The sequence below is a fragment of the Odontesthes bonariensis genome, chromosome 5 (genome assembly GCF_027942865.1).
Source record: "Odontesthes bonariensis isolate fOdoBon6 chromosome 5, fOdoBon6.hap1, whole genome shotgun sequence".
NCBI classification, from domain to species: Eukaryota; Metazoa; Chordata; class Actinopteri; order Atheriniformes; family Atherinopsidae; genus Odontesthes; species Odontesthes bonariensis.
Window position 1 is genome coordinate 34,216,663 of NC_134510.1, and position 24,538 is coordinate 34,241,200.

A 24,538-nucleotide genomic window follows, 5' to 3' on the forward strand; every position below is an offset into this window, starting at 1 on the left:
ATATGGCAATGTTTCCGGAGCGTGTTGATTTCTGTAGTGCAGCATCCAAGTATCATGATGGGAACCATGACTCATGGTCAGCAAAATGTGTCATCCCCAATCATGTGGATATTGTAACCTTGTGCTTGTATTTTTTCTCATAAGCGTAGCCATTCGCAAGTAAGAGCAAAGTACAAAGGTGTTGAATTGCAGCTCAGAGGCTTGATTTTTTTTTTCCCTTCGTTACATTGCAGTTGACACGAAGCAGCTGCTATTCCTGCACATGTATTGCCACAGTGGTCAGAGGTGGATCCACATCTGAAATCAAGTCACTGAATTTTCAGCAAATTTTCAATTTTTTTTTTTTTTTTTTTTTTTACTGGATGCAGTTTGGTACAAGTTACCTGTTTAGAGCAACCAGTCAGATTTTCATACCAAAATATTTAACAATTTGTTTAATTTATCCATTTCTATAAACCAGAGGTCTTCTGCAGGGGTCGCGAAATCTTTGGTTGATTAGGTGATTTTTAACATTTCTTTTTTTTCAAACATTTTTTTCTCACAAATTGCAATGTCTTTACACATTTACATAAATCCAAAATATTGTAGCAAATGGAAAAATGGAGGCAGAAGACGTTATCTTTCAGTCAGCAATGCACGCATTCACGGCCACCCTGTACCTTGCACATGTTTAAAATAAAAACATGAATATATTAACCTGTGTATTATTTGAATAGCTTTGTATTGAATGTGCAATAACAGAGTAGCTACGTTTATACAAGGCACTAGGACCCGTTTAATATAAAACACAATTCTATGCCATATAAATAGTAGGGGGGGGGGTCCCTGCTCCAACTCTCCATCAGTTTGGGGGTCCCTGGCCTGAAAAACGTTGAAGACCCCTGCTATAAACCTTGTATCATCCCAATTTTTGCTCTGCAAACAGAGCAATGAAAAGTGCAAACTGTTTCATCTGTGGCCCAAATGTCTTATATATGAGAACATATCAACCCAAGGGGCCAAACTTGTGCTCTTACAAATTTTTACTGTTTCTCATCTACTTTTTGTGAAGTAGAATTTTTTATTTTTTTGTCAAGGCTTTCCAACACAATCATTTCTGTATTAGTGGTTTTACTTCAGTGAAGGCAGTGTGACACAACTTACAAACTTGTGCATTTAATCAGATGCAGAACCAGCTGCCTGACGTGTTAATCACTGAGGGGTGGATTTGTCCAAAATGGATGTAATCTGGAGGTAGATGAATAATAGCTGTTACTTGTTGCACATCTCAGCCCACCTGTTGTGGCACCAACAATATCACAACTGTCTCAGGTGAGTAATTAACAATGTTAAATGATTTTTAAATATGATTCCCTTCTAAGTTTCTTCCCTCAGGATCCAGTTATTTTATCACCCATCTGTGTCATTCAGCTCATATTTTGAAAACAAAATTGGCGTCGGTGCAGCAATTTCCACGCTAATCAGACGACATCTGATCTGTGGGGGAAAACATCTGATTGTTGACGTGTCGGCTGCAGTGTGAAAGCTGCCGCGGCTTCACCTGCAATCTTTGTTTATGCTGTGGCTTCCATCGCGACACCTTGATGTTCCCGTGATATTTGCTCTTCATACCCAGATCTATTTTTGGTCTTGAGACATCTAACACCATCAGCGCACTCCTCTGGAGCCTCTCTGCCCCCGTGCGCCCACAGGCTCTCGCTGTGCTGTGTAACCATCCCGAGTTAACCTTTCCTGAAGGCACAGGGAAGCCCAGGCATGAAGCACTCTTTAGCATAATGAGTATGTTCATCAAAGCCCTGCGATGTGCTGGATGGGGCTGCCGGATTCACCAACACACGAACCCATCAACACACCCATGCTACAGCGTGTGTGTACACTTCTACATGTGTGTGTGTCCTGCTGAGCTGGGTACAGGGCCACAGGTGATGGCGCTCTTTATTACACATGCACACACACTCATTTACACACTCACATGCATGGCGGACCTCCGTGGCGGCCGCCCTCAGACCTCATTTAAGGATGAAATCGTTTATGTGACCAAAGTGTCATCTATAATTAATGACCACTTGTGTGTAATTTAGAGGGATCTCACCTGTGGCCCTGTCCTCGGCTCAGTGGGAACACACACTCAACAAAAACAGCCTGAACTGCACTGAGCACAGACATCTGCTAATTCAGTAGAGGCCCGAGAAAAAAAATCCCAACATGATTGAAACCGAATGAAATCATTCAAAGGGACTTAAACCGTTTAAGTCCCTTTGAGAATGTTTAAGTTAAACGTAACTTCTCCCTGCATATTGGCATGCTGATATGTTTCTGGCTCTTTATGGTACAGTCCTAAAATGCTTCGAGCCTTGAAAATATGAATCAATTCTTTAACACAACTTAAATTTATGTATTTCTGTCTAACAAACTCAAGAATGAATGCTTCATCTTGTGCAAGTCGTATAATTTGAACCTTTTGTATTTCTCATACTTCTTGGTTTTGAGTGTTCTTGTAGTACATGCACATAACAAATGCTTAAATTCAGTAACAACTTCATTTGATAAAGGCATGCAATTGGTAAAAGCATCCTTAAACAGGCCACATTGTGCTTTTTAGGTTTGACCCTATCTTTGGTGTGCTTTATAGAGTCATTCTCTCCCACAGAAAACACTTGAAACAGCTCATTTGCCATCCAGCCTTTTCTTCCTGGGCATGACGACATCACACATTTGCATAAAGTTTGCCCTTTGGCTTGTTGGGTGCAGCCTCACACAAAGAATGGAAGAATGCACTCCACCTTTTTTGACCAATTAGAGCAAACTGGGCCTTTCAGGAGGGAGGAGTGACAAACAGAAACTCAAATGATTAACCCGTCAATGAGCTTGATTTGGGCGTCTTTAATTATTTTCTTTTCAGATGACGTTCGCTCTTTAACGACAGCTATTTAAAGTTTATGAAAAAAAAATCCGGCAGTTATGCCTCCAGTGAATAGTGAAATGCACGTCTCTGTAGCATAACAGAATGTATTCACATTCATTTGCACAGGACTGTATTTGCTTGTGGTAACGTTGCAGAGAAGTAGGCTTGAAATCTTTCTGTGATTGAGACTTTGTATTGAAAAGGAACTTTGCATCCACTGTTTGAAAAATTAATATCGGTGAAAACAACAATCTTCAAGGTATTGGGCTTTTTGAATACATCGTTCCTTTTGGTTAGAAAAAAACATGTTAGAATCATTGCAGTGCAACGGAGAGAAAAACATTTTTCAAGCTGCTCGGTGCATCTCTTAAGGCAAGACGATACAGCTCAGGTCATTTCTCAAACTGCCATTCGAGTCGGAGTGCTCCAGGCGGTGTCATGTTAAACAAAACAGTGCATTGATGCAATGCACAAAGAGTTGGTTATGTCAATGCGATATTTATCACCTCTGATCAAGAAGAAATTAGTGTGAAAATAAGGTCGTAGATCACAGTGGGTTAGATTAAGTGTCAGAGGGGAAGAAAAATCAATGGCCATGTGCCTTACGTTCAGTGTGGCCAGTGGAAAGTGCATCTAAAGGTGCTGTGGCCGCAGGACAGTGATGCTACACTGAAGCTTATTGCCTGTGACATCCTTTAATATGGTGACCAGGCAGTGGCAGTTTGATGAACAGGGGCGTATTGTTCAGGTTGTTGTTTCAGATGCATTTCTCTTTCTCTGGCACAGCCCTGCTGTCTGTTATTCACCTTTTTCCACCTTTTTTTTTTTCTTACGCTTTGGGATGTTTTTCTAAGGCTCTCCTGTGTTTTCTTTTTACTAAGCCACAGAGTTTGTATTGTCCCCTTTTTCCCGTATTGTTTTACAATTTGTTTGTGCAAATAGACGACACCTCAGCGACTCTGGAAACCTGAGCCACTGTTGTGTTTGGACCTGCCAGCTAAGAGTACAACAGCAGATCTCATATGCACACCACTAAACTTATTACTGCAGTACGCTTTGCATTGATACACTGCAGGCACGATCACAGCAGAGGCCTTGAGGCCATCGGCACTGAAAACATATGACACGCTACTGATCTCTTGCCCTGAAAAAACGAATTGCATTCACTAGCAATATAATAAATAAACTCCTAAAATGTCTTGGAAGGATGCTGGAGCTTAGCGTCAGCCAAGAGTTTAAGTAAATGGGCACTTTATGATCACTTTTATTACACTTACCATAAAGAGACGTCCTCCTAACCTACCTTAAAAGTATCATCTCACTCAAATGGACTCCCTATTAATCCTGAGACAAGCTGGCCTCTGTTGAAGATGCTCCTGTGGTCAGTTTGTCAGATGAGTCCAGTGTTTGGCATCAGTCGGCAGATAACAAACGACAATCCAATCCGGCCAACAAGATGCTCCTAATCACCTAATGAACAGGGACATGAAGTGATTTGTTGCCACGGTACTCTTGTTAGGTTAAGTGGTGGGAATCGACAGGACAGTTAGATGTTGTCTCCTACTCGCTCTGATCTTACAGTGGGCTTTGGTTTTCTGCATTTTTGCTCAGATTTGGCTCTGTACTCTAACAAAACAGAGCACAGTTTCTGAATTTTACATTTTTTTTAAATTAAATTAAGTTGTGAAATTTGATAAGAATCATCAGACTCCAGATTTCCAGGACATTTTCATTTCTAACCCGTCACATACTGATCCTTCATGCAACTTTAAAGACATGGTTGGTAATCCTGTTCAGAAACACATTTTGTAATACTGGGTGAAATGGTCCGTCTATCCTGAGAGAAATCTATACAAGATGTATTTAGAAAAAGGGACGAAAATAATCAGACCTCTGTGGCAGCTGCAGGACTGAGAAAAAGCTGACCAATCCAAGATCAGCGTCCCGCTGATCTTGGATTGGAGCGCCTACAAAAAAACAATCAGATGCCTCTGCTTTCTGCCTACGCCCCCCTCTGTCGGCTCCCTGCTCCGTGTGCGCGCACGCGGTTCTACCGGCTTTGGATGAAGCACTGACGGAATGGGGAGGGGGGGGTGGAGCTTAGAGGAGGGGACACTTTCGAATCTTGCTAGCTCTCTTGCTAGCTCTCTAGGATTACCTACCATAGCTTTAACTTTGATATATTAAATAAATGTAATATATCTTTAATATAAAGCAAGATGACCAAACAACTCCCTCCTTCACCCAACTCCGACCTTTTTCAGTCTCCCCTGAAACTGTGACATTGAAGCGCGTAGTAGTTTCATAATATAGGCTTAAAAACAGCTATTTCTTTCTGGAATAACATGTATTTTCTTGTAGAAAACGATTTAGCAGGCTTGTGAAGTGAGAACAGTTTGCAGATTTCAGTTGCTGCACTGATGTAGCATTGCACTCACATGTACGCTGTACTGTGTGTAGACGAATGTCTTAGACCATGATTACAAAATCTATCCTTATGGTAGTATCCTCATCTTTACAACTACCCACTACTTTCCTCTCAACATTTTAGAAGTGAAGCCAAGTGACTTTAGAATAAGTCCAAGTTTTCCCCTGAACTATTTTCAGCTTCTCTCATTTCTAGGTTTCTAGGTCATTTCTTCCAAATACCACCATTTTCTCAGAACTGGCAACATCTCTCGTGTACACAAAAGCTCTACATTGGTGTTGGCGTCCTAACTTTCTGACTGAAAATGTTGAAAATGATTAGGAGCTTTTGGTCTTATGAGAAATTGGATTGTATCGTGGAAGAATCCTCTTTGAAATCTTGGATAAATACCATTGTGAGGCTATTCTTCTCTTTAAATCCGTTTCACTTTAGTCCCTTGTGATGCTATGTTTTTTTTTGTTTCACTCTGTTGCAGACCAGCTAGGTTCAGAAAAATGACGCCACAGGGTACCTACTGGAGTGTCGGATGCTAAACTTTCCGTACAGAGTGGTCATATGTGAGCTGCTGGTAGTGAGATGCTTCGTTTGTGATATCTAAAGGCTCCGTCTTTCAAATTAATTTCCGTCTTTCTTTTGTCGTTGAATGTTGTGGTCTCAGAAAATTCTGGTCACAGTCGGTTATCAGAGACCTTTAAATCTACCAAAATCATGTGAAAAGCAGCATCAAAGGGTCAGAGGAACCAAAACACAGCTTGGGATGTATCTGCCTTCATCTGTACCATCATGTTTTGAATATTTCTCAGAGGAGCCGCCTTCATTTGTTTATTTGCAAACTTGCACAGGCCTGTGATATGGCTTTGCATTGTTGACTGCTCAGTTTACAGACTAATGACGACGATGATGATGACGATGAAGGTGGGGGAGATTTGGGATTTGTTGTGCAAAGCTGCTCAGCATGGCCCTGTCACCCACCTCCCTTTGCTCCCATCCCTCTGCTATTGACCATGTTGCACATTATAAATCAACTCTGAGTTGGGCTACCTTGCAAGTCCTCTAATGAAAGCTCATTTATAAAGTGGCTAAATGGTCCTGACAAAAATCCTAATGAGGAAATCAATAATTCAGTGATTGTTACTCTGCTAATACTAATACGTTCCTCTTGTAGTGCTTTGATTCCAGCTAAGAGAAGGTAATTTTTTACTGCATTCAGCTGTGTGTCAGCACCGTTGTAGGTTTTTTTTTTCTTGCCTTTCATCTTTGAGATAAATGATGTGCTGCTGTCTGTTGTTTTGTATAACGATCAAAGCAGTCTGTAATCTGTGCTTATAAATAGGAGTAAAACCAGGTATGACATAAATCAACTATGTAACAATCATACATTTATTATTGAATATAAAAACTGAAAAACACAGCACAGGGTTGGTTATTGGAGTGGTTGAAATGATCACTTCTTTCTTACCATCAGCAGTCATGACTACTGTTTAATCTGCTGGTTTCAGTCCTGAAATCACCAACAGACTAAAAAATGCTGAATGGGTAAAAGTAGCAGAGGTGATCAGCTCTGGAAGATCAGAGCGACCGACCAATCAGATGTAAAATAAAAAGAAAAAAGAAAGGGTTGGATCCCAGTGTTCACAGTTAATCTTCTCTCAGCTGGTTGCAGCTTCATGCTCGTTTCTGCTGACTCTTTTCCACTCGCTAATATCGCGGAAGCGTTAAACTACGTTTGGTATTGTTATCAACACAGAGTGCAATCAAGGAGTCTCGTGTGCCATTTTCACAGTGCTGTAAACAAAACAGTCAATTCCACAATGTAGGATTTGCATCGTCTCTTATGTCCTCTTTGCTCCAGACAAGACAACCAATCAAATGTGCTGTTAAAGACACATTTCTCACTGTGTCTGTCTAGCCGGAGCTGTTGTATGCTATGAAATGTTGGACAGGAATGATCCAAACAAAGAAAGAAAAGACGATCTGTGGGAGGAAAATGAAAATGACCCACAATCGTTACAGCAGAGCAGACTCATCATCTCCCTGATGTTGTGCTCCGGCACCACCGATCCTCTGAAAGAGGTCCAACTTGAAATTGTACCTTGTTTTAATCCAAAACAGATGGAAACTACTCTTTGATATTTACTGTACTGTTGTGTCCAACAGAATGTGTCACACAGGGACAACCTCGCTGCACTGCAGCTGTCGGGTTGAGTTGTTTCGTTGGCAATATGAATGCAAGCATCCTCCGTTTAGTATAAACAAAATATAAACAAACAGATACGACAAAGCAAGCAATGGTTTTATGATAGTTTATTATAAAACAGCTGTTCAAGGGGAGGTATGTTGTCAAGATTTGTCTTAGAAACAAAAAACGAGCTGAACAGAGGGGGTTTTAGACGAGAGACTCCCGAGGTTTCTGCCATTGCTTTTCTCTTGTAGAAAAGCACATTGTCAACACGGGCCCTTAGATGATTCTGGATCCTACATTTATGGCAAATTTACATGGTTCCTGTTTTTCTGAGGGAATGTCAGCTCTGAAGTAGGCTCTAAAAAAAAAAAAAGGCCCTGCAAACTAAAATCGTCCTCAGCTTATATAACTAAAAAGAGACCAACGTATCGATCTACCTAAAGACTGAGCCTGATTCATTCTAGTGCAATTATTACAATATCACATCATCATTTGATTTAAACTAGCCTGTTTCATTGGAATCATGAACTTCTAGTAAATCAAGATTGAATTGTGCATAAAAGAAACCAGTGTACAACATCCTGCAAGCGAATCTACAGAAAGGCTTATTTTCACAGCCAGATTCCACCATTTTACCCACAAGCACGTCCATTTATCTGTGTTTCTGTGTCTCTTTACAGATAGCATACTGTCAACCTAGTGTAGTTTAGATCTATTTGATAGCTTCCCCTAATGGCCTCAACTTGTTTCAGTTACTGGCAATAAAACATTCATCTCATCTTTGAATCCATGTTAATCCAGTATCTGCTCAGTTTTCAGTCTGATAAGTTGAAGAATGCTATAACTTCATTCAAAATGAGATGTTAAATATATTATTTTCTCCTCCACTTTACATGACTGTCTTATAGAGTATATGGTATAAAGAGAAAAGCAAACGAAAGATTGCACTGACATTTCACTGGTGTTGACATGAGCAGGCATTATGTAGCATATGCAGACAGATGGTGACTCACCCCTGCAAGGTCATTGATCATCAGCATTAGCAATAGGAGTTTGTGCTGTAGGAAGCCCAGGGAGCAGCACCCCAGTCTTCAGTTAATTGCGGGGGCGGGTGGATTACCCTTTTATGCTCCTCCCTGGGCTCTAATGTTGGTTATGCTTAACCAATGGCCTCCACATGTGCCCCCTTTATCATTATGCATCAGTGTGTGATTAATTAAACGCTTTATGAGTTCTTTAGATTTATGGCTGTGGTTTGCTGCGTACATTAGAAGAATCAAACAAATGCACCTTAGTGATCCTGTGTTTTTCTTTTTTCTTTTATTTATTTATATATAAGCTCACCTTAAAGGGGACTAGAGACAGTGTGCACAAGCTTCAGATTTTGATGTGAAGAAAACACTCCCTTGTTTCCTTTTTTCTTGCTCCCTTTGCAGTTGCTGTTGTTTTATTTTTTCAGAACAAAGAATAAGCTGTGGTACTTTGAGTTCGGCACCTCGGAGACCTTTTCGGCCACTTGTAAGAAGCTCCACGACTTTCTGGAGGTTGAGGTAAATCAAACCATTCTGTCTGTGGAGAGCTGTACACGGAAAGGCACAAAAGCAAAAGAAAACGTTTTGAAAGTATCTGTTTTTGTATCTCATTCTTTCAGGGACTCTTAAAAATGAAACAGTCATTTAATCTCTGTATTATTTAGAATATTATACTCAATATGATCAATGTAAGACAGATCATGCAACTTAGAAATCATCCCTTGTCCCATTAATAGCACACATTTATGCTAGTTTCAGATTCAGACAATGTGATGATGTGTGAAGGCTATCTGTGCAACTCCTCACCTGCTTTTTCAGTTGAACACTCAGGTAATTAGCCCTACGTGACCCCGCTGTGTGTGATATTGAGTGATAATGAAACTGGTGTCTATACCATTCATCTTCCACCTTCACAGAGCTATCTACACGACGTAGAGGTCTTCATCAATTAGCACTCTGCAAGTAACTACAATCCTGTAGAGGCAAAATCATGTAGATCAGGATGGATCCAAAGTGTTATAAAAAAATCTTTAAAGAAATACACTTGTACAGAATGTCGATCTTAATACGGGATAATTATGAGGAGCTAGGGGTTATACCTTTATATTTATATATATATATATATATATATATATATATATCCCATTGTGTGCACTTTTTAAAACCATTTTAACCACAAAATATGCAACAGGTATTCTGCAGCAGTCTTAAATCAGCCTTTATTTCTTCATTTATTGCTGTGAAAACAGGAAATAGGTGCAACAATTCACAGAAACATGCCCAAACAAATAACAATAATTTAAATAATGTATAAAAAGGTAAAGAGAGTGGAAGACATTCTGGGGGTTGGACAGTCTGGACTCATCATAATGAGAAAAAGCAATTTTGCTTATCAGTAAAACTCTAATTTTAGATGGAGACAGACCCGGTTGTTTTCAGTGTAGCGGTAATGAGTTCACAATACACTCAACCTAATATGAAAGATCTAAAATACAACCTAATTATGCCTTTCCCTCTGTTTCTTTCTCCTTGCTAAAAGTGTGATGGTGTTACTCTGGACCTCAGCAGCATCTCCTTGGAAGGCATTGCAATTCTCAACATTCCCAGCATGCACGGCGGCTCCAACCTTTGGGGCGAGAGCAAGAAGAGAAGGGGTCACCGCAAGGGGGGTAAAAAGAGTCAAGACAAAAGGACGCCAGTCGTCGACCCCAAAGAACTCATGTTTGCAGTTCAAGGTAGCTTTGTTGCTACAATTAATGCATTTGATTGTTTCAGAACAGTTAGCATAAATCCTGGACTTTCTGCAGTAAGCAAGCACATCAGGACTCAAATCCAAGCTAAGCTTTCCAATATGTTATCATGAAATACATTGAGATAAACGGTGTTTTGGCCACACTCAGCAGGCTCATGCCAGAAGTGGCAGTGCTGTTCAATTAGCTCATCCACCATTTCAGTACAGTATCTGTAGTATTTGGTGGATTGTGATGAAATTTTTGCACAATTGCTCGATATACCACACGGATCACTCCTGATTACTGTTTCCATGACGGTTTTTTATTATGTTAGCTTAAAGTGCTGCTTCTGTGACCTGATAACTCAAAAATGGGATCGTTTTCAAAGTGATCCCCAACATATTAATCAGAAACATGAAAAACAACTTCACAAGCGTAGGGTAAGACGAAATATATCTAAAAAAAATTAAAAGTTGGCATATTTTTTAAAAGCTGTTTCAAAATAACAGTAATGCTTATAAAATGCCAACAAAAGCAAGAAAGGCGAAGAAATGCAGAATGATGAGAACCATAAAAGAACGCTGAATGAGTTGTTTTAGTCTAACTGGGACTGAGGTGAAGGTTTATTGTAGTGCAGCATTTCTTTTGCATCAAATTTGATGGACTGGCAGCAGAGATATTTTCTTTTGAAAAAATTTCACTGTTTACTGTCTCATTTAAGTTTCGATGAGTTTGAGCTTTTCCACTCACTCTGATTTGGGTTAAGGTTGATTTTCCATTATTGTTTCAAAGTTGTGCTTCTGATGATTTAATTTGTTGACATATTTCCAGGTTGAAATAGAAATAATAGTTTTAAAGGTGTGTATGAGATCACGTCATATTGTGAAATAGCTGGTGAGTCTTCTGCAGCATTTTTAAAACACATGCTTAGAATAGAATGCCCTTTATTGTCAGTATACATTAAACAACAAAATTGGAGAGCTTCTCCTGTGCTCAGTGCAAAACAGTTACAAGTAAAAAAAAAAAAAAAAAAGTGCAGATTTGCACAATGATAATATAAGATGGAGTAACAAGTATTTAAAAAGTACTGCACAAAAGTATTGGAACACAATGTTCAATGAGAACCGTAGCAGCAGTTTTCACGTAACTTTCAGGGTGTTGATGGCTTCAGGAAAGAAACTGTTTCTCAGTCTGTTTGTCCTTGCTTGTAAGCATCTGTAGCGCCTACCAGACGGCAACGGCTCAAACAGCCGAGAACCAGGATGTGAGCCGTCCTCGGTGATGTTGCGAGCTCTGCTGGGGTTCATGGTTGGTTTGTGCTATTGGATAATGAGAAAGCAGTTTAAATATGTTTGATAGTATCTTTTCACTCAAGCGCACATTAGACCTACTAAGTCGGTGTCCTTGCTCCAATCAGATCAAAGACTCAACTTTTGGCCAAACTTTTCCACAGCACGTTAATATTTCATTGATGACAAGGTGAATCACGTCCAGCAGGTTTTGTTTGCTAAGAAGAGGTACAGTCATGTCACTGTGTGGATTTGTCATCGGGTATTAATGGTCTGTGTAGGTGCCAGTGGACAGGCTGGGTTAATAGGAGCGGACTGAGTGGGGTGTTGGGCATACCCCTGAATCCATTTATGTCGAAAGGAAGCCCATCAAGGAGAATATATGAATGAACAAAACTGAACGAGTCAGCTGCTCTGAGGTACATGATGAAATGGCCCGAACCACTTAAAGGACTTATTTGTAAACAGGACAAATATCCAGAGAGCAGCAGCAGCTAATTAGTTTCATTCTAATATGCAGTATCATGGTGTGAAAAAGAAAAGTGCACAAGTTGTCAAACTTCAGGTAATCGATCTGAAAAGGATTTCACTTTTACTGAGGTTGGACATTAATGCTCTCCTATCAGGATAATCTGTTAGTTTTTAAAGGGATAGTTCGCCTCTTTTGACATGAAGCTGTATGACATCCCATACTAGCAATATCGTTTATGAACATTTTCTTACCCCCTGCTGCGTCCTGTGAGCTGAGTTCCAGCCTCGTTTTGGCGTTGACGAAGGTAGTCCGGCTAGTTGGCTGGGGCTACAAAAATAAAGCGTTTTGCTTCTCAAAACAATATGCGTTCAAAAGAGTAATACATTTGCATCACAAAATCGTTGTGCAGGAAAAAGTCAGACCTCACAATCACTTAGCGCTATTTTCTCTCCCTTCGTATCACTGCGTGCTGCCGCCTGCCGATAGCTGCACCTGTTACAGTGTTTACTGCTCGGACGCAGGGGACTGCTCAGTCTGCACAACACGCAGTGATAAACGAGGCTGGAACTCGGCTCACAGGACGCAGTAGGGGGTAAGTCAGTGTTCATGCACGATATTGCTAGTATGGGATGTCATACAGCTTCATGTGAAAAGAGGCGAACTATCCCTTTAAGCATCTTGTTTTATGAATGGCAGAATTAGTTGGTCTGTTTGACTGTGAAGTCATCCACAAAACATCAGAGATACATTTTAACAAGTGAATAAGCTTGTTAGAATAAGTACGATAAGCTAATCTCTTCAGCTTTAGCCACATTTTGTTCTAACGACTCGCAGTGAGTTGGTCGCGCATGTTATAAATGAACTCATCCTCTCCAAAATCAGCTGTCACAGCTTTTGTGTGGAATATGTAGGCTCATGTTAATTACCATGGTTTATTTATAAATTCCTTGTATTGCTGTACCATCTGATTTCTTGTCACTGTATTAGCAAGTAAACTCCAGTTATGAGGTAGGCATCCAGTTCGTTCCTCTACTCCTTCTGAGGCATATAAATCCATTTCTGCAAGTATGGAAAGTCTACAAATACGGTTTATCTCTGATATTCTATTTTCAACTTCATTAATCACTTTAGACACTTGTACGCTCAATGTGACAAACTTCTAAATAATTGACATTTGATTTGCCGTCACAGTTACCCTCAGCCACAACTGCTTTGGGGATTTTTGGAAGCTGCAAAAAAGTATTTGAGGCTGTTAAAGTTTAAAAATTTTGACATAGAGGTGATTGGCTGTCAGTGAGTGAATTTGGTTCCGTTACTAACAATTCAGTCAGCTGCTCGTGTTTATGATAAAATTTATGAAAATCTTTTTTAAATTTGTGGATATCGTCATTTCCAATATGGCGGACATGCAAACGGTGCTAAAAGATGGCAGACTCACTACATAGTAGAGTATATATAGATGTGCTTCTGTGGAACGTCGTCTCAGTGGTGCGTATGCGACTTGGGTTCAGAAAGCAGCAATCAACCAAGTTTACTTCTAAATGGAGATGAGGAAAGTAGCGTGACCAGTGGCCTGGAAAGATGGATGGAACTGGCTGTAAGTGATGGCATTCTCAGCTTGGACTGAGCTTGCTGTTTATATCAATGAGTCTATCATCATGGACTGCTAGAAATGCCGCTATGATTTGTATTGTGAAAACGAAAGAACCTTAAATCAAGTGTAATCAAAATCGAGTTTTACTGACGATGATTGGTTTGAGCAGCTTTGTACAGTAGGTGTCATTTCTGTTAAGTGTGGCGGGTTGTAAAGTATCATTTGTCATGAACATTGTTACATATTGAGCCTAGTGAAACCAACATTACTCTCATGCTGCTGACAGGAGAGCAGAAACACAGCCCACAGGGAAAAATTAGGTAAGAGCATTAACAAATACTGTCTCCTTTCTGCAAGTTTATATCAAAACTATGAAATAGGGTGATATGATTGAGGCATGGTCCTGTGATAGATTGGTCTGTTCAGGGTGCACAGGGAATGTCACCCGGCTGCGATAAGCTCCAGCTTACGGATGAAGTGGGTGAAGAGGATGGATGGATGGATGGATGGATGGATGGATGGATGGATGGATGGACAGACAGCTTCATGGATGATTGAGTTATTTTGTCATTGATTCAACAAGAATTTACAAACAATAAAAATGTACTTTTCTTTAGGAAGTTTATTACAATCCCATGATTGTCAACAGCAATTTTAAAACCACGCACACATGAAGCAATGTTTGTAAGCAAAAAAAAAACATTTACAGTGATCAACGAAAGTGAATTCAGGGCAAGCAGGTATAGTCTGACTCCCCAGATGTCGACTACTGGGATAAAATTCCCTAATCATAACCTGAACCAATATCCTGCTCATCTGCTTTCTGTGAAACTCTTTTTAAAATCTCCTCCTCTGTGGCAAACAACAACTACAGGGCTGCAATCTACTGAAATAGGCTAATTTTGGACACATTTTGTATTGTAAAGCAGACCTCCCAGTTCCATTTGGTGTTTGGTAAAAGTATACAAACAATTTGTCTTTGAAATTTTCAGGGATGTTGTTTCCACCTGTTCCACTGAAACACTCACTTTGGGCACCATTGTAAAGGTACACCGTGGCTTTACCCTTTCTTTTGCTACTTCTGAAAGATGCAAACAAAGTATTTATTTGTTTTTTTGACCCCATCCCACAGTCAGTGGGGTTACATGGCACTGAAAGGATCGGATTATTGGCTAAATTACAATAAGACTGAGTTGCTCCTTATTTGAGCAAGGGTAATTATCCTTGGATAAGAGGCACAAAGCATGTTATACTCCCATACGATAGGTGGCGCTGTACCCATTTCAACTATTGCTAATAGAGCCACTTCCGGTTGACCGCTTCACCAACAACAACAAAAAACAAACTCAGGTATTCAAGAAAATGGCCAACGAAGAGCAAAATGAAGCAACGTCCCTCTACATTTCTTTTGTGATGAGCTGCTTATCGCACAACAACAACGGCGGCGACGACAACAACAGTTATATCGTCTTTTCTGCCTTCCGGTTCACGACCCCGGGAAAAAGTTTTGAGCATGCGCAGAACGCAAAGCCTAATTCACCACGTGCTTCACCCGTCCACAGACACGTTTATTTTGACTTTCAACCGAGTTATCTCTGGGTCTTAATCCGATCGCGAGTAATCCGATCCGATCCTATTTCTTGTCCGATTAAGGTGTCTACATGAACTTAATAACTCGTTCTTATTGTAATTTAGCCAATAATCCGATCCTTTCAGTGCCATGTAACCCCATTGAGTGTTAAGGCAGTCAGATCACACTCCAGTGCTAACACGCTGCTGTGGGGGATGGGTTTGGCTTTGAAAGATTTGTGCTTCATTGTATTTGGGAAGTGTTGGGACGGTTTAAAGTGGAACAATTACTGAAAGCGTTAGGTTGCTACACACAGCTGATATTTTACAGCTTCCTGGTTAAAATGTTTTAAAGATCTTATTGGTATACTCGTTGTATAAATGCAGTTTAAGATGCACATTTTTGAAAATCCCCCAAGTTAAACAAGGCCGTTTATTTTTAGGTTTTCAATCTCGGGTTGAGTATTGCTTGTTTGTCCATTTTTGGGTTTTATTTGTGTATTGTGTAACTGCGGCCTGTTGCAGTATGTATGCAGCATGTTATGTAGGTTTCCTGGTGTGCTCGTATGTGGGGATGAAGTGGATGTTCCAATCAGTGTCGGGCTTCAAACATGACGAGTCAGTGAGAATCTCCAGACATGCTTGTCAGTGATGCCTTATGAGACGAGTGGAGAAACGGATCTCTTTGAAGCTTTATTCATTTTTTTTTTTTTACTCAGTTCTGACACTAAATCATTACAGGAACAGTGAGAAAGTAGAACAAAGAGGAAACCCACCTCCGTTTTTAAGATAATTGAACCAAACAACGTGTAAATTCTCCTAACGAGCGCTGTTGCATGCTGTCGGGATGCTTATAATTTCCTTAATGTGATCCTGTAGCTGTCGGATAAAGGTGCATCGAGGCACAGAGGTGACTGGGAGGCAGACGAGTTGATCAGTTCAAACTTTGCAACAATGAACACTCCATTAATCCTTGAATTAAAATCAATACTTTTGGTGTTTGTGGTTTAAAAAAAAAAAGAAGAGTGCATACTCTGAATCTGGGAAGGCTCTTAGTGTGTGTAGAGTGGGGAGTTGTGTATTTGTACTGCATTTGAGTCTGTCTGTGCCTGTGTATTGATGTGTGTGTTGGGTGTCCACTTTTGCTGTATATGTGCGAATGGATGCCCTTGTGGAAGGTTCCCTCAAGGAGAGCAGCCTAACTTGTCAGATCAAGAGAACAGCGTATTTATAGGTAAACACAGGAGTGCCTTAGCCCATGAGGCAGTGCCGAGCTCTACGCACGGATCAAACTGTTCGCAGGGATTATTTTTTTTTGTGAATGTGTGTGTGGCTGCATCTGTGTGAGGATTTCTAGCTGGTGGGAGGCTGGAGGATAAAAAAAACAGAAAAAAAACATGACCTTTCGGGAGCTGTTAAATCGTCCCGCTGGTGACGCCAGGAGACAAGCCCCTCAGGTGGAAGGGAATGGCTGCAGAGTGAATTATTTAGAATGGGACTGAGGTTTTGCAAGGGAGGGAGGGCGTGGGGGGTTCATGTGTGGGTGGAGGGGTTGATGCCTATGACTGATCCCCCGTGACAAGCCCCGTGAAGCTTTCGTTGGAGGACCGGCCTCCACGCACCCTCCCCTCCTCCTCCCGCCACTCCTCTTTAGTTTAACTTTCAGCTGCTGGTCCTGCTTCGCTCCGTCACTGTCTGTCTTTACCCTTCTGCTCTCGAACCCGTCGCTCCACATGTGTCAGTGCAGCCGCCAGCCTCGACACATAGATGTTTGACAGTGACAAGGACGCCGTTTCTAATCGCACACTCTGACTGGAAGATATTGTAAGGAATAAAGCCGCAGAGCTGTTTTTCCGTCCCATTTGGACATTGATTCATTTTTTGTGTCACTGACTTTGCATCATCACCTTTTCTGTCTCTTTGCGTTCACAAATAATGATTCCATCACCTAAATGAGGCACATAATGTTGATTGTATGTTAGGTAAGGGGTGATTCGGTTTATATTTAGTCATGGGGCTGCTTATTTTACGCGTTAATAATTTCTTGCATGAACAGTTTTCATCCCAGTTTATTTTTGACAAATAAACAAGATGTTTTTGGGTTTTTTTGCTATATTTAGCTGCGTGCACTTTTGGTGGTTGTTTAAAGTATTTCATTTGATCCTATTATGAGAAATTATTCTATGACTCAAAAAAAGCAAGACTGTATGCTTTATTTTTGGGAAATACAAAACGAATTGAAAACAACTGCTAATGGATGTTTTTTTTTGGTTTGTTTTTGTGCAGTATAAATTATTGATGACTGTTTTTAGGTGTAATGATGAGGCTATAATTCTTCTTTACTCAGAGCCAGGGATACAAAACTAGAATATACTAAACCTAGACACCTACTAGTTTTCAGTTCATTTGAATGGAAGGAGGGCGAAGGATGCTGGGTGGTTGAGTTGGGTGGGGGTACGGCAGACAAGTGAGGACGTATGAGACTTGCCACCTGCTCACACAACACGAAAGCACTTCCACCTTCCGGACAAATATATGTATTTTATTTTTTTTCAGCGAGGGTTCGGGATGTTGCGTTGTCCTGAAATTAAACAAAGGATAATGTGACTGTCCCATGAGAAAAAATGGAGGAAAATTTAAGTGAATAATGCTTTATTAATTAGGAAGAGCAGTCACCCACCAATCGGAAGGTCGGTGGTTCGACTCCGGTTAAAGCGTCCTTGGGCAGGACACTGAACCCCACATTGCCAACTGATGCATCCATCAGTATGAATGTGTGTGAATGAGTAGGAAGCACGTAGTTGGGTATAGACTAAGACGTGCTGTATGAGTGTGTGTGAATGTGGCATGTAGTGTTAGAAGCGTTTTGAGTGTTCAGCTAGCCTAGAAAAGCGCAGTACAAGTACAGTTCATTTACTGTGTGTTAGCTACAAAAACTGAACAATGGTAATGGACAGGAATGACCTTTTCCAGTCAGGTTTCTGCATCTGACTCCGTTCTTGGATCACTATGTTGTGTGGAGGGTGTGCAGTGTTGTCCATTATGTTTCGATAATTGTGCAGCATTCTTCTTTGCACAATCCTCTCCAGAGCAGTCCTCAGCACAAAGGTGGCCATTTTTATCAGTTAGGTCAGTTTCCTTGAGTCACATGTCAGATTTGTAGTCATTAGCAAACAAATCTGAAGCCATCATTTGAAAAGTCATAAAAAAAAAAAACTATCTTGAAACAAATCAACTAGGCTGTTTTCTCACCAAACGGTGGCCATATAGGCTCTGTTGCTCATTATTGAAAGTCGGGAGAAGATTTCGTTTTTTCACAACTGGAGAAAAACCTTCCAGACAAAAGCAGAACAACCGCCGGAAGAAATCGCAGAGAGCTCCTATACTTTTATCTCTGGGAATATTCAATCATAACCGGGAAGACATTGGTCAGTTGGTTTTCAAATGTTGGCCTTTTCAGACTCTATTTGCAAAATTGTTTCCATGCCCCATAACAGCAAAAATCCACCTCAAACCAGCTTACAAATGTCCTTGGACGTTTTTTCAATTTTCACTTTTTCCTTTGAAGTTTTCTTATTCATGTATGCTGGTTCGGATGCTGCTGTCCCAACAAGCAGCTGCAAACAAAATGACACTGTCTTCTTTCCCAGGTAACGGACACATTTGGGTCCAATCTGTCACGTACGGCTTATTTGGTCAAACATTCTTTGCTGTCTGGGACAGACTAACAGAAGATGTCTGTCTCAGCTATGGCCCGAGCTGTATAATTTATTGGATATTAATATTTACTCAGACAAGTCAGAAAGTGAGTGCTTGGGACGTGATCAAACTGAGCCCCAGAGAAGCCTACAGTACAGCCAACAACAGGACAAGACAAGTGGACACAAATCACCATGCATAGCTGCGTGATGATGTGACCATTGCAGCAGTCCTACTTCAGCCCACTGCCAACATTACTGCAACAGGCACCATCAGTATTTCTGATATGTTATCAATACTGCATCTTTTTTTTAAAAGCTTTTCAGACAACCACCGTAAACTGAGTTGATATGTTTAAGCAAACAAAATGTGAACAGTAATGTTGTAAAAGTCCTAGAAAAGAGCTGATACAGCAGTTATCGGTTAAAACGGGTGTAAAAATTCCCAAAGTCATCGAAGTTACACGCTAAACTGGCTAAACATGTGTTTTTGTGTGTTTTTTCTCAACATCTACTGGTTGCTCTGAGTTCTCCTGACCTTGTTAAATTGCCAGAGAGGCTACAGCCTTTCCCATAGTAAGCACCCTAGGGTATACTGGATCTCTGTTGCCCAGGGCAACAAAGAATCCCTATCAACGTGTGATGCTGTTCATCATACATGTCAGCATGGTTGTGTGTGAGCCGTTTACACCAAGATGAGAAGTCACAATGGGAGAATGAGCTTTAAAGCCCAGAGTCGGGAGGTCAATCTGCTGTGGACTTAGTGTACACACACTCCTCCACTCCGACCCTGGAAAGCTCTGCACTCCTGATCCCACACTTAGATAGGGTCAGACGCATGTCCATCACCATGGTGACAGCTGGACACTGCAGCTCGGCAGCAACAACAACATCTCACCACAACAGCAGCATCACCTTCGACACTCCTTCAGGAAACCAACCCGACTCCCATAAACACGACAGTCGTGGAGCGGCATCGGCGACAGCAAGCTAACACGCTCGCACGCACCAAGTGCCTAAAAATGGGTCTTAGTTTCAATTAGTGTCTGAATACTCCCAGCAGCGAGGCAGCAGCTTCTTAATTTGTGGAGGGACGAGTCGATGGAGAGTCGGAGGCAGAGCAAGCCGCTGAAACAGATGGGCCCTGCATGACACTGGGCTTCCAGCAGGGGCAAAATCAATGCTCATAACTGAAAAACAGAAGAGAAATTAATAATTATATTATCACAAGATTGCTTTGCATTGCCGGTGCAATCTAATTAATTGCTGTTTTGTTTGTAGCTTGTTGCCTCTTTTCTTTTCTCACGTAGTCTTTCTTCACTTTTTTCCTTCTTTATTTCCAAATAACATCAGGTTTACATATCTGAGTTTTTTTTTTTTAGGTTTGGTTTCAGGCATCTATTGGACTGTTTTAGCTTATTTAATGGAGTAAATATGCCTTGTTAGACGCTGAATCACTTCCTGTTTTTGGGGCTGTTACTTAAACATAGGATTTATTTGGTGGCAGCGTTTGCTTGATTGATCTCTATAGTTAACGGTGTGTGTTTTCTTGATTTTTCTTTTTTGTCTCAGACCTATCTGACGAGCTTTTGGAGGTAGTGGGGCTGGAAGGAGCCATGGAGATGGGTCAGATCTACACCGGGCTGAAGAGTGCTGGACGACGCCTGGCACAGTGCTCCTCTGTGACCATTAGGTCAGAGTTTCACACTCAATTCTTCCTGTCAAACTTTCCTGTTCATTTCTGATTTTCTCCCCTTTAAAAGTGTATGTGTTAGGATACACAAATTGTTTTTATTGTACAGATATTTACTTATTAACATTAACATGATCTCTTGTTTATCACTTGCAGGACGAGTAAATCCCTTCCAATGCAGATAGATGGTGAGCCTTGGATGCAGACTCCCTGCACTGTAAGTCATTAAATGCATTCACTGTCTCTTAACAGGTAGTTCAGGCACACTGGAGTCAGTCAGCCAAATTATTTAGTTGTGACTTACTTTATCCTATAACTATAGCCTATACTGTATATCAAGCTCAGACTGGAAATCTTGCAATTCTGGAAAATGGCAGAAGGGCCAGACGTCTTGATGGAGTCAAAGGTTACCAGAAGTGTGGGGAAAATATTTAAAAGGGTTTGCAGCCTGCTTGATTTTGGAGAAACCCACCTGAGTGGGGGGAGTTACATTGCTTTGTATAGATCTTCTGAAAGTGGATTGGTCAGTGATGTAAGAAGTCAGCAGGAAATAAATCCAGGCAGGCAGAGATTACTAAATACAAAAGCAGGAAATATTTCGGATTTCCCTGCTGGCAAAGCATTGCCATTAGCTGCAGTGGTAACTAAGATGTTCAAGTTAAGAGCACACCGACACCAACGCATAGTGAAGAGCCGGGAGGAGGCTAAATCTAGGGGAGAGCATAGCTGGCCATAACCAAAGATGAGTAACACACTGTGCAGTTACAGCCCTTCACCACTTTGTTCGTCCCCTTTTGCATTGGGGAAAAAAAAAAGTGATTTACTCTTAACTCCGTCACTTTGGTTACATCATAGTGACATCACACACCACTATTAAGTAATAAGACGTTTTTTTATCATGAACAGAAATTATGTGATTCTCTGACAGATATGGGAAAAAAAATCAGTGTTTCTGAAAAAAACAGAAGCCCTGATGTGTATAATATAACATCAACTTGTCCAGGTTTGTTTAATTGCTTTACATCACAATCATGACGGATACCGTACAGTAACAACAACAGTTACTGTAGCAAGTCAACCAGAAACACCTTTAACCTCATGTTAGAGTAATTTGGTGCTGTCCTAAGCATTGGGAACTCTGATATTTAAAGGAGTTTTCAAAGTCTTCTCCTTCTGTTGATAATTACAATAATATTTCTTATGTTTCAAACTGTTTTTACACCAGAAGTTTGATTTATTGGAGGAAATGTAATCTAACATTAATAATCATGTTTTCATTCATGTAGACTCACCAGTAAAGTGTTTTTGTTACCTTTTGAATGAGCCATTTACATCTCTGAATGGCTCAAGTACCCTATTTTGTACCCCATTCCAGCACACTTGGACAGGCAGGGGGTATTTACTTGGTTGCAGTCTGCAGATATGCTCCTGGATGTCACTATAATCCTACACTTTAAGCATGTTTACACGCCACTAGAAATAAGCACAGACCAAACCAAACATTTAAAATAAATATGAAGATATTAGTCAGACTACAATTGTATCAAATCAAAACTCCCATGGCTGAACTAACACACCCAGATAAAATGGTTGAGGATCAAATCTCTACTGCATGTATTTAATGAAATGGACTCAAATGTGTCCAAGCTCATACTCCAAAGTTTCATCCCTCTGCATCTAAAGTTATAGATTCATTCAGAGTTTAATTGATTAAGATCAGATTTATTGTCATGTAGATGCAGGAAATACAAGAAATTTCTCCTCCACATTTAACCCATCCAGGTTGGCACCTGTTGAACATGCACAGGGTCACACACTCATGGAGAAAGATGCCATATACACTGGAGCGGTGGGCAGCCATTCACAGCGCCCGGGTAGCATAGGGGTACGGTGCCTTACTCAAGGGCACCTCGGCAAATTTATATCATCAAATTATTATGCCATCGAAGTCCTTGACGAGGCAGACCCTAATTTTCTTACCATTTCTATCTAAACTGTCAAACTTGTTAATTTTTTCAATCTTAAACTCGCCAGTTTGTTTTGATTATGGTTGCTTTAATTAGAACAGCACCGCAGATAAAGTGCTTGAACGATTTACATATCTATTGCTCAGGCAAAGTAAAAAAAACAAAAAAAAAAACAGTGCGTGACAAAACAAGTAGAATGCAAGTGCTCTCTTGTCTCCTGATGCAACTTTACAAAACAAAGCTAGGGTCTGACGATACATAATTGTGCTGCAATAATTTCCACAGCAAATTATTCATACTGTAATTCAGATCTGACTTTGAATCATTCAACCTGTTCATACTAAAAAAAAAATCTCAGCTCAAATGGGATGTTATTCTACTAATTATTAACAACAACAACTATGCAAATGCATCTTGGTTCCTCTGCATGCATAACTTATTTACACCATCAATCCATTTGCATTTTGACGCTGCATACAACACGTATCACTGTCTTTTGTAAGTGGGTCTTAAATTAATGTCACAAACTTAAATTGTTACCATATTTCCAGATGTTATTCTGGTAATATTCTGTTTTTCGGGGAGCTGAAGAGTACGTTCCATGCATAATTCATTAGTTCTAATAGTTTTTCAATTCTGTCTAATCACTTTATCGCTCTATAAAAAGGACTCTTAAGGTAAATGAATGTTTGATGTTGCGTCTTCAAAACACATATCAATTATCTTCTAAATTCATTTCAGGTATTCCTTTAGATCTTCTCTCCCTTTTGTGATCAGTGTGTTGCCCGGAAAGGTTGTTTCTGTGTGTTGTAAGGTAGATCAGAAACATTACGTTCAAACTTGCTTGATGATGGCAGAAAGCCCACAAAAAACTGGTAATTGCCACAGAGTCAGAGTGCAAGTACAATAAATGGCAGCTTTTCTTTGAAGGCAACGTGGTCCTTTGAATGCAGATGGTAGCATTTCCTCTCGCCATTACTGCTTTGAGACTCTTAGTTTAATGATGTGCTTAATCTGACAACCCACTGTGGTTTATCTCTCGTTCGATCTACGGTTTCAACTCCCAAAAGAAATGGCATCATTGCCAATGAACAGGATATTGTTATATTCTAAAACACAAACTTTACTGTAATCCTCTGTAATGTTCTCATTTGTTATCAGTCGTGAACCCCAGGGATTCTCAAACTTTGTTATATTAAAGACTTTCAAACATACATTTGTAAGCCAACAGACCCCATTTGACATAAACTCATATGGACACAGAATCCATATGGAAGGTTTTTGTTCTGTTGATGCATTACTGTGGGTAGACGGCACTGGGTAACGAACTGTGTTGAGAAGCTTCATTTTATAAAAGTTTACACAGAAGGTAAATTTGATTGAAGCACTTAATAGCAACCCTGCAAGAAGCCTGGAAAACTGCTTGAGCAAAAGTTGTTTTAAACACTTGTTCATGCATGATTCTGACATGTTACCAGGCTGAATCTCACTGGTTTACATGCAGGTGTAAACGCACTCGTAACAGATTGAGGACACATTCATATCCAAACGCATCTGATACAAAAATACATTCAACTACTTTCTTAGAAAAGTTTAAACACAAATGAGTCCTGGAAAGCATTAAAGGACAAACTACTCACCTGATGTGCCTCCATGCAAGTACTTGGGTTTCCCACTGAGTGTCCCTTGCTGGTCCTGTGTCTGAAAAGGAAACTTTTCTGTAAAGTTGAATCCAAACAAAATTCTGGTAAATGGTCCAGTAAGCTGAAAGATCTAAAAAATGTGGGAAATGAGTAGAAAAACAAATGGACCATGTAGTTTCAGCTTAATTAATGTCTGAACGGCCCTGCTGAGGCAACCAAATGCTGTAGTTTAGGTGCAGGAAGTGCCATCACCAACTCTCTACACCTCTTTAAGTCCCAAAACGGAAAAAAAAAAAACGGCAAATTAGCAAATTTATTCAAACGCCCTTTCAGG

The 24,538-nt window shown here is 40.4% G+C and overlaps 1 protein-coding gene across 2 annotated transcripts in view; it reads left to right on the top strand.

The window, feature by feature from the left end:
* dgkb (diacylglycerol kinase, beta) overlaps nucleotides 1–24,538 on the top strand; it is an 86,114-nt gene that overhangs the window by 58,604 nt on the left and 2,972 nt on the right. For both annotated transcript variants that reach the window (XM_075466204.1, XM_075466205.1), the window contains exons 21-24: nucleotides 8,975–9,065; nucleotides 10,087–10,282; nucleotides 20,474–20,594; nucleotides 20,751–20,811. In XM_075466204.1, coding sequence (XP_075322319.1) covers nucleotides 8,975–9,065; nucleotides 10,087–10,282; nucleotides 20,474–20,594; nucleotides 20,751–20,811 — 469 coding nt within the window. The remainder of the gene's footprint in view (nucleotides 1–8,974; nucleotides 9,066–10,086; nucleotides 10,283–20,473; nucleotides 20,595–20,750; nucleotides 20,812–24,538) is intronic.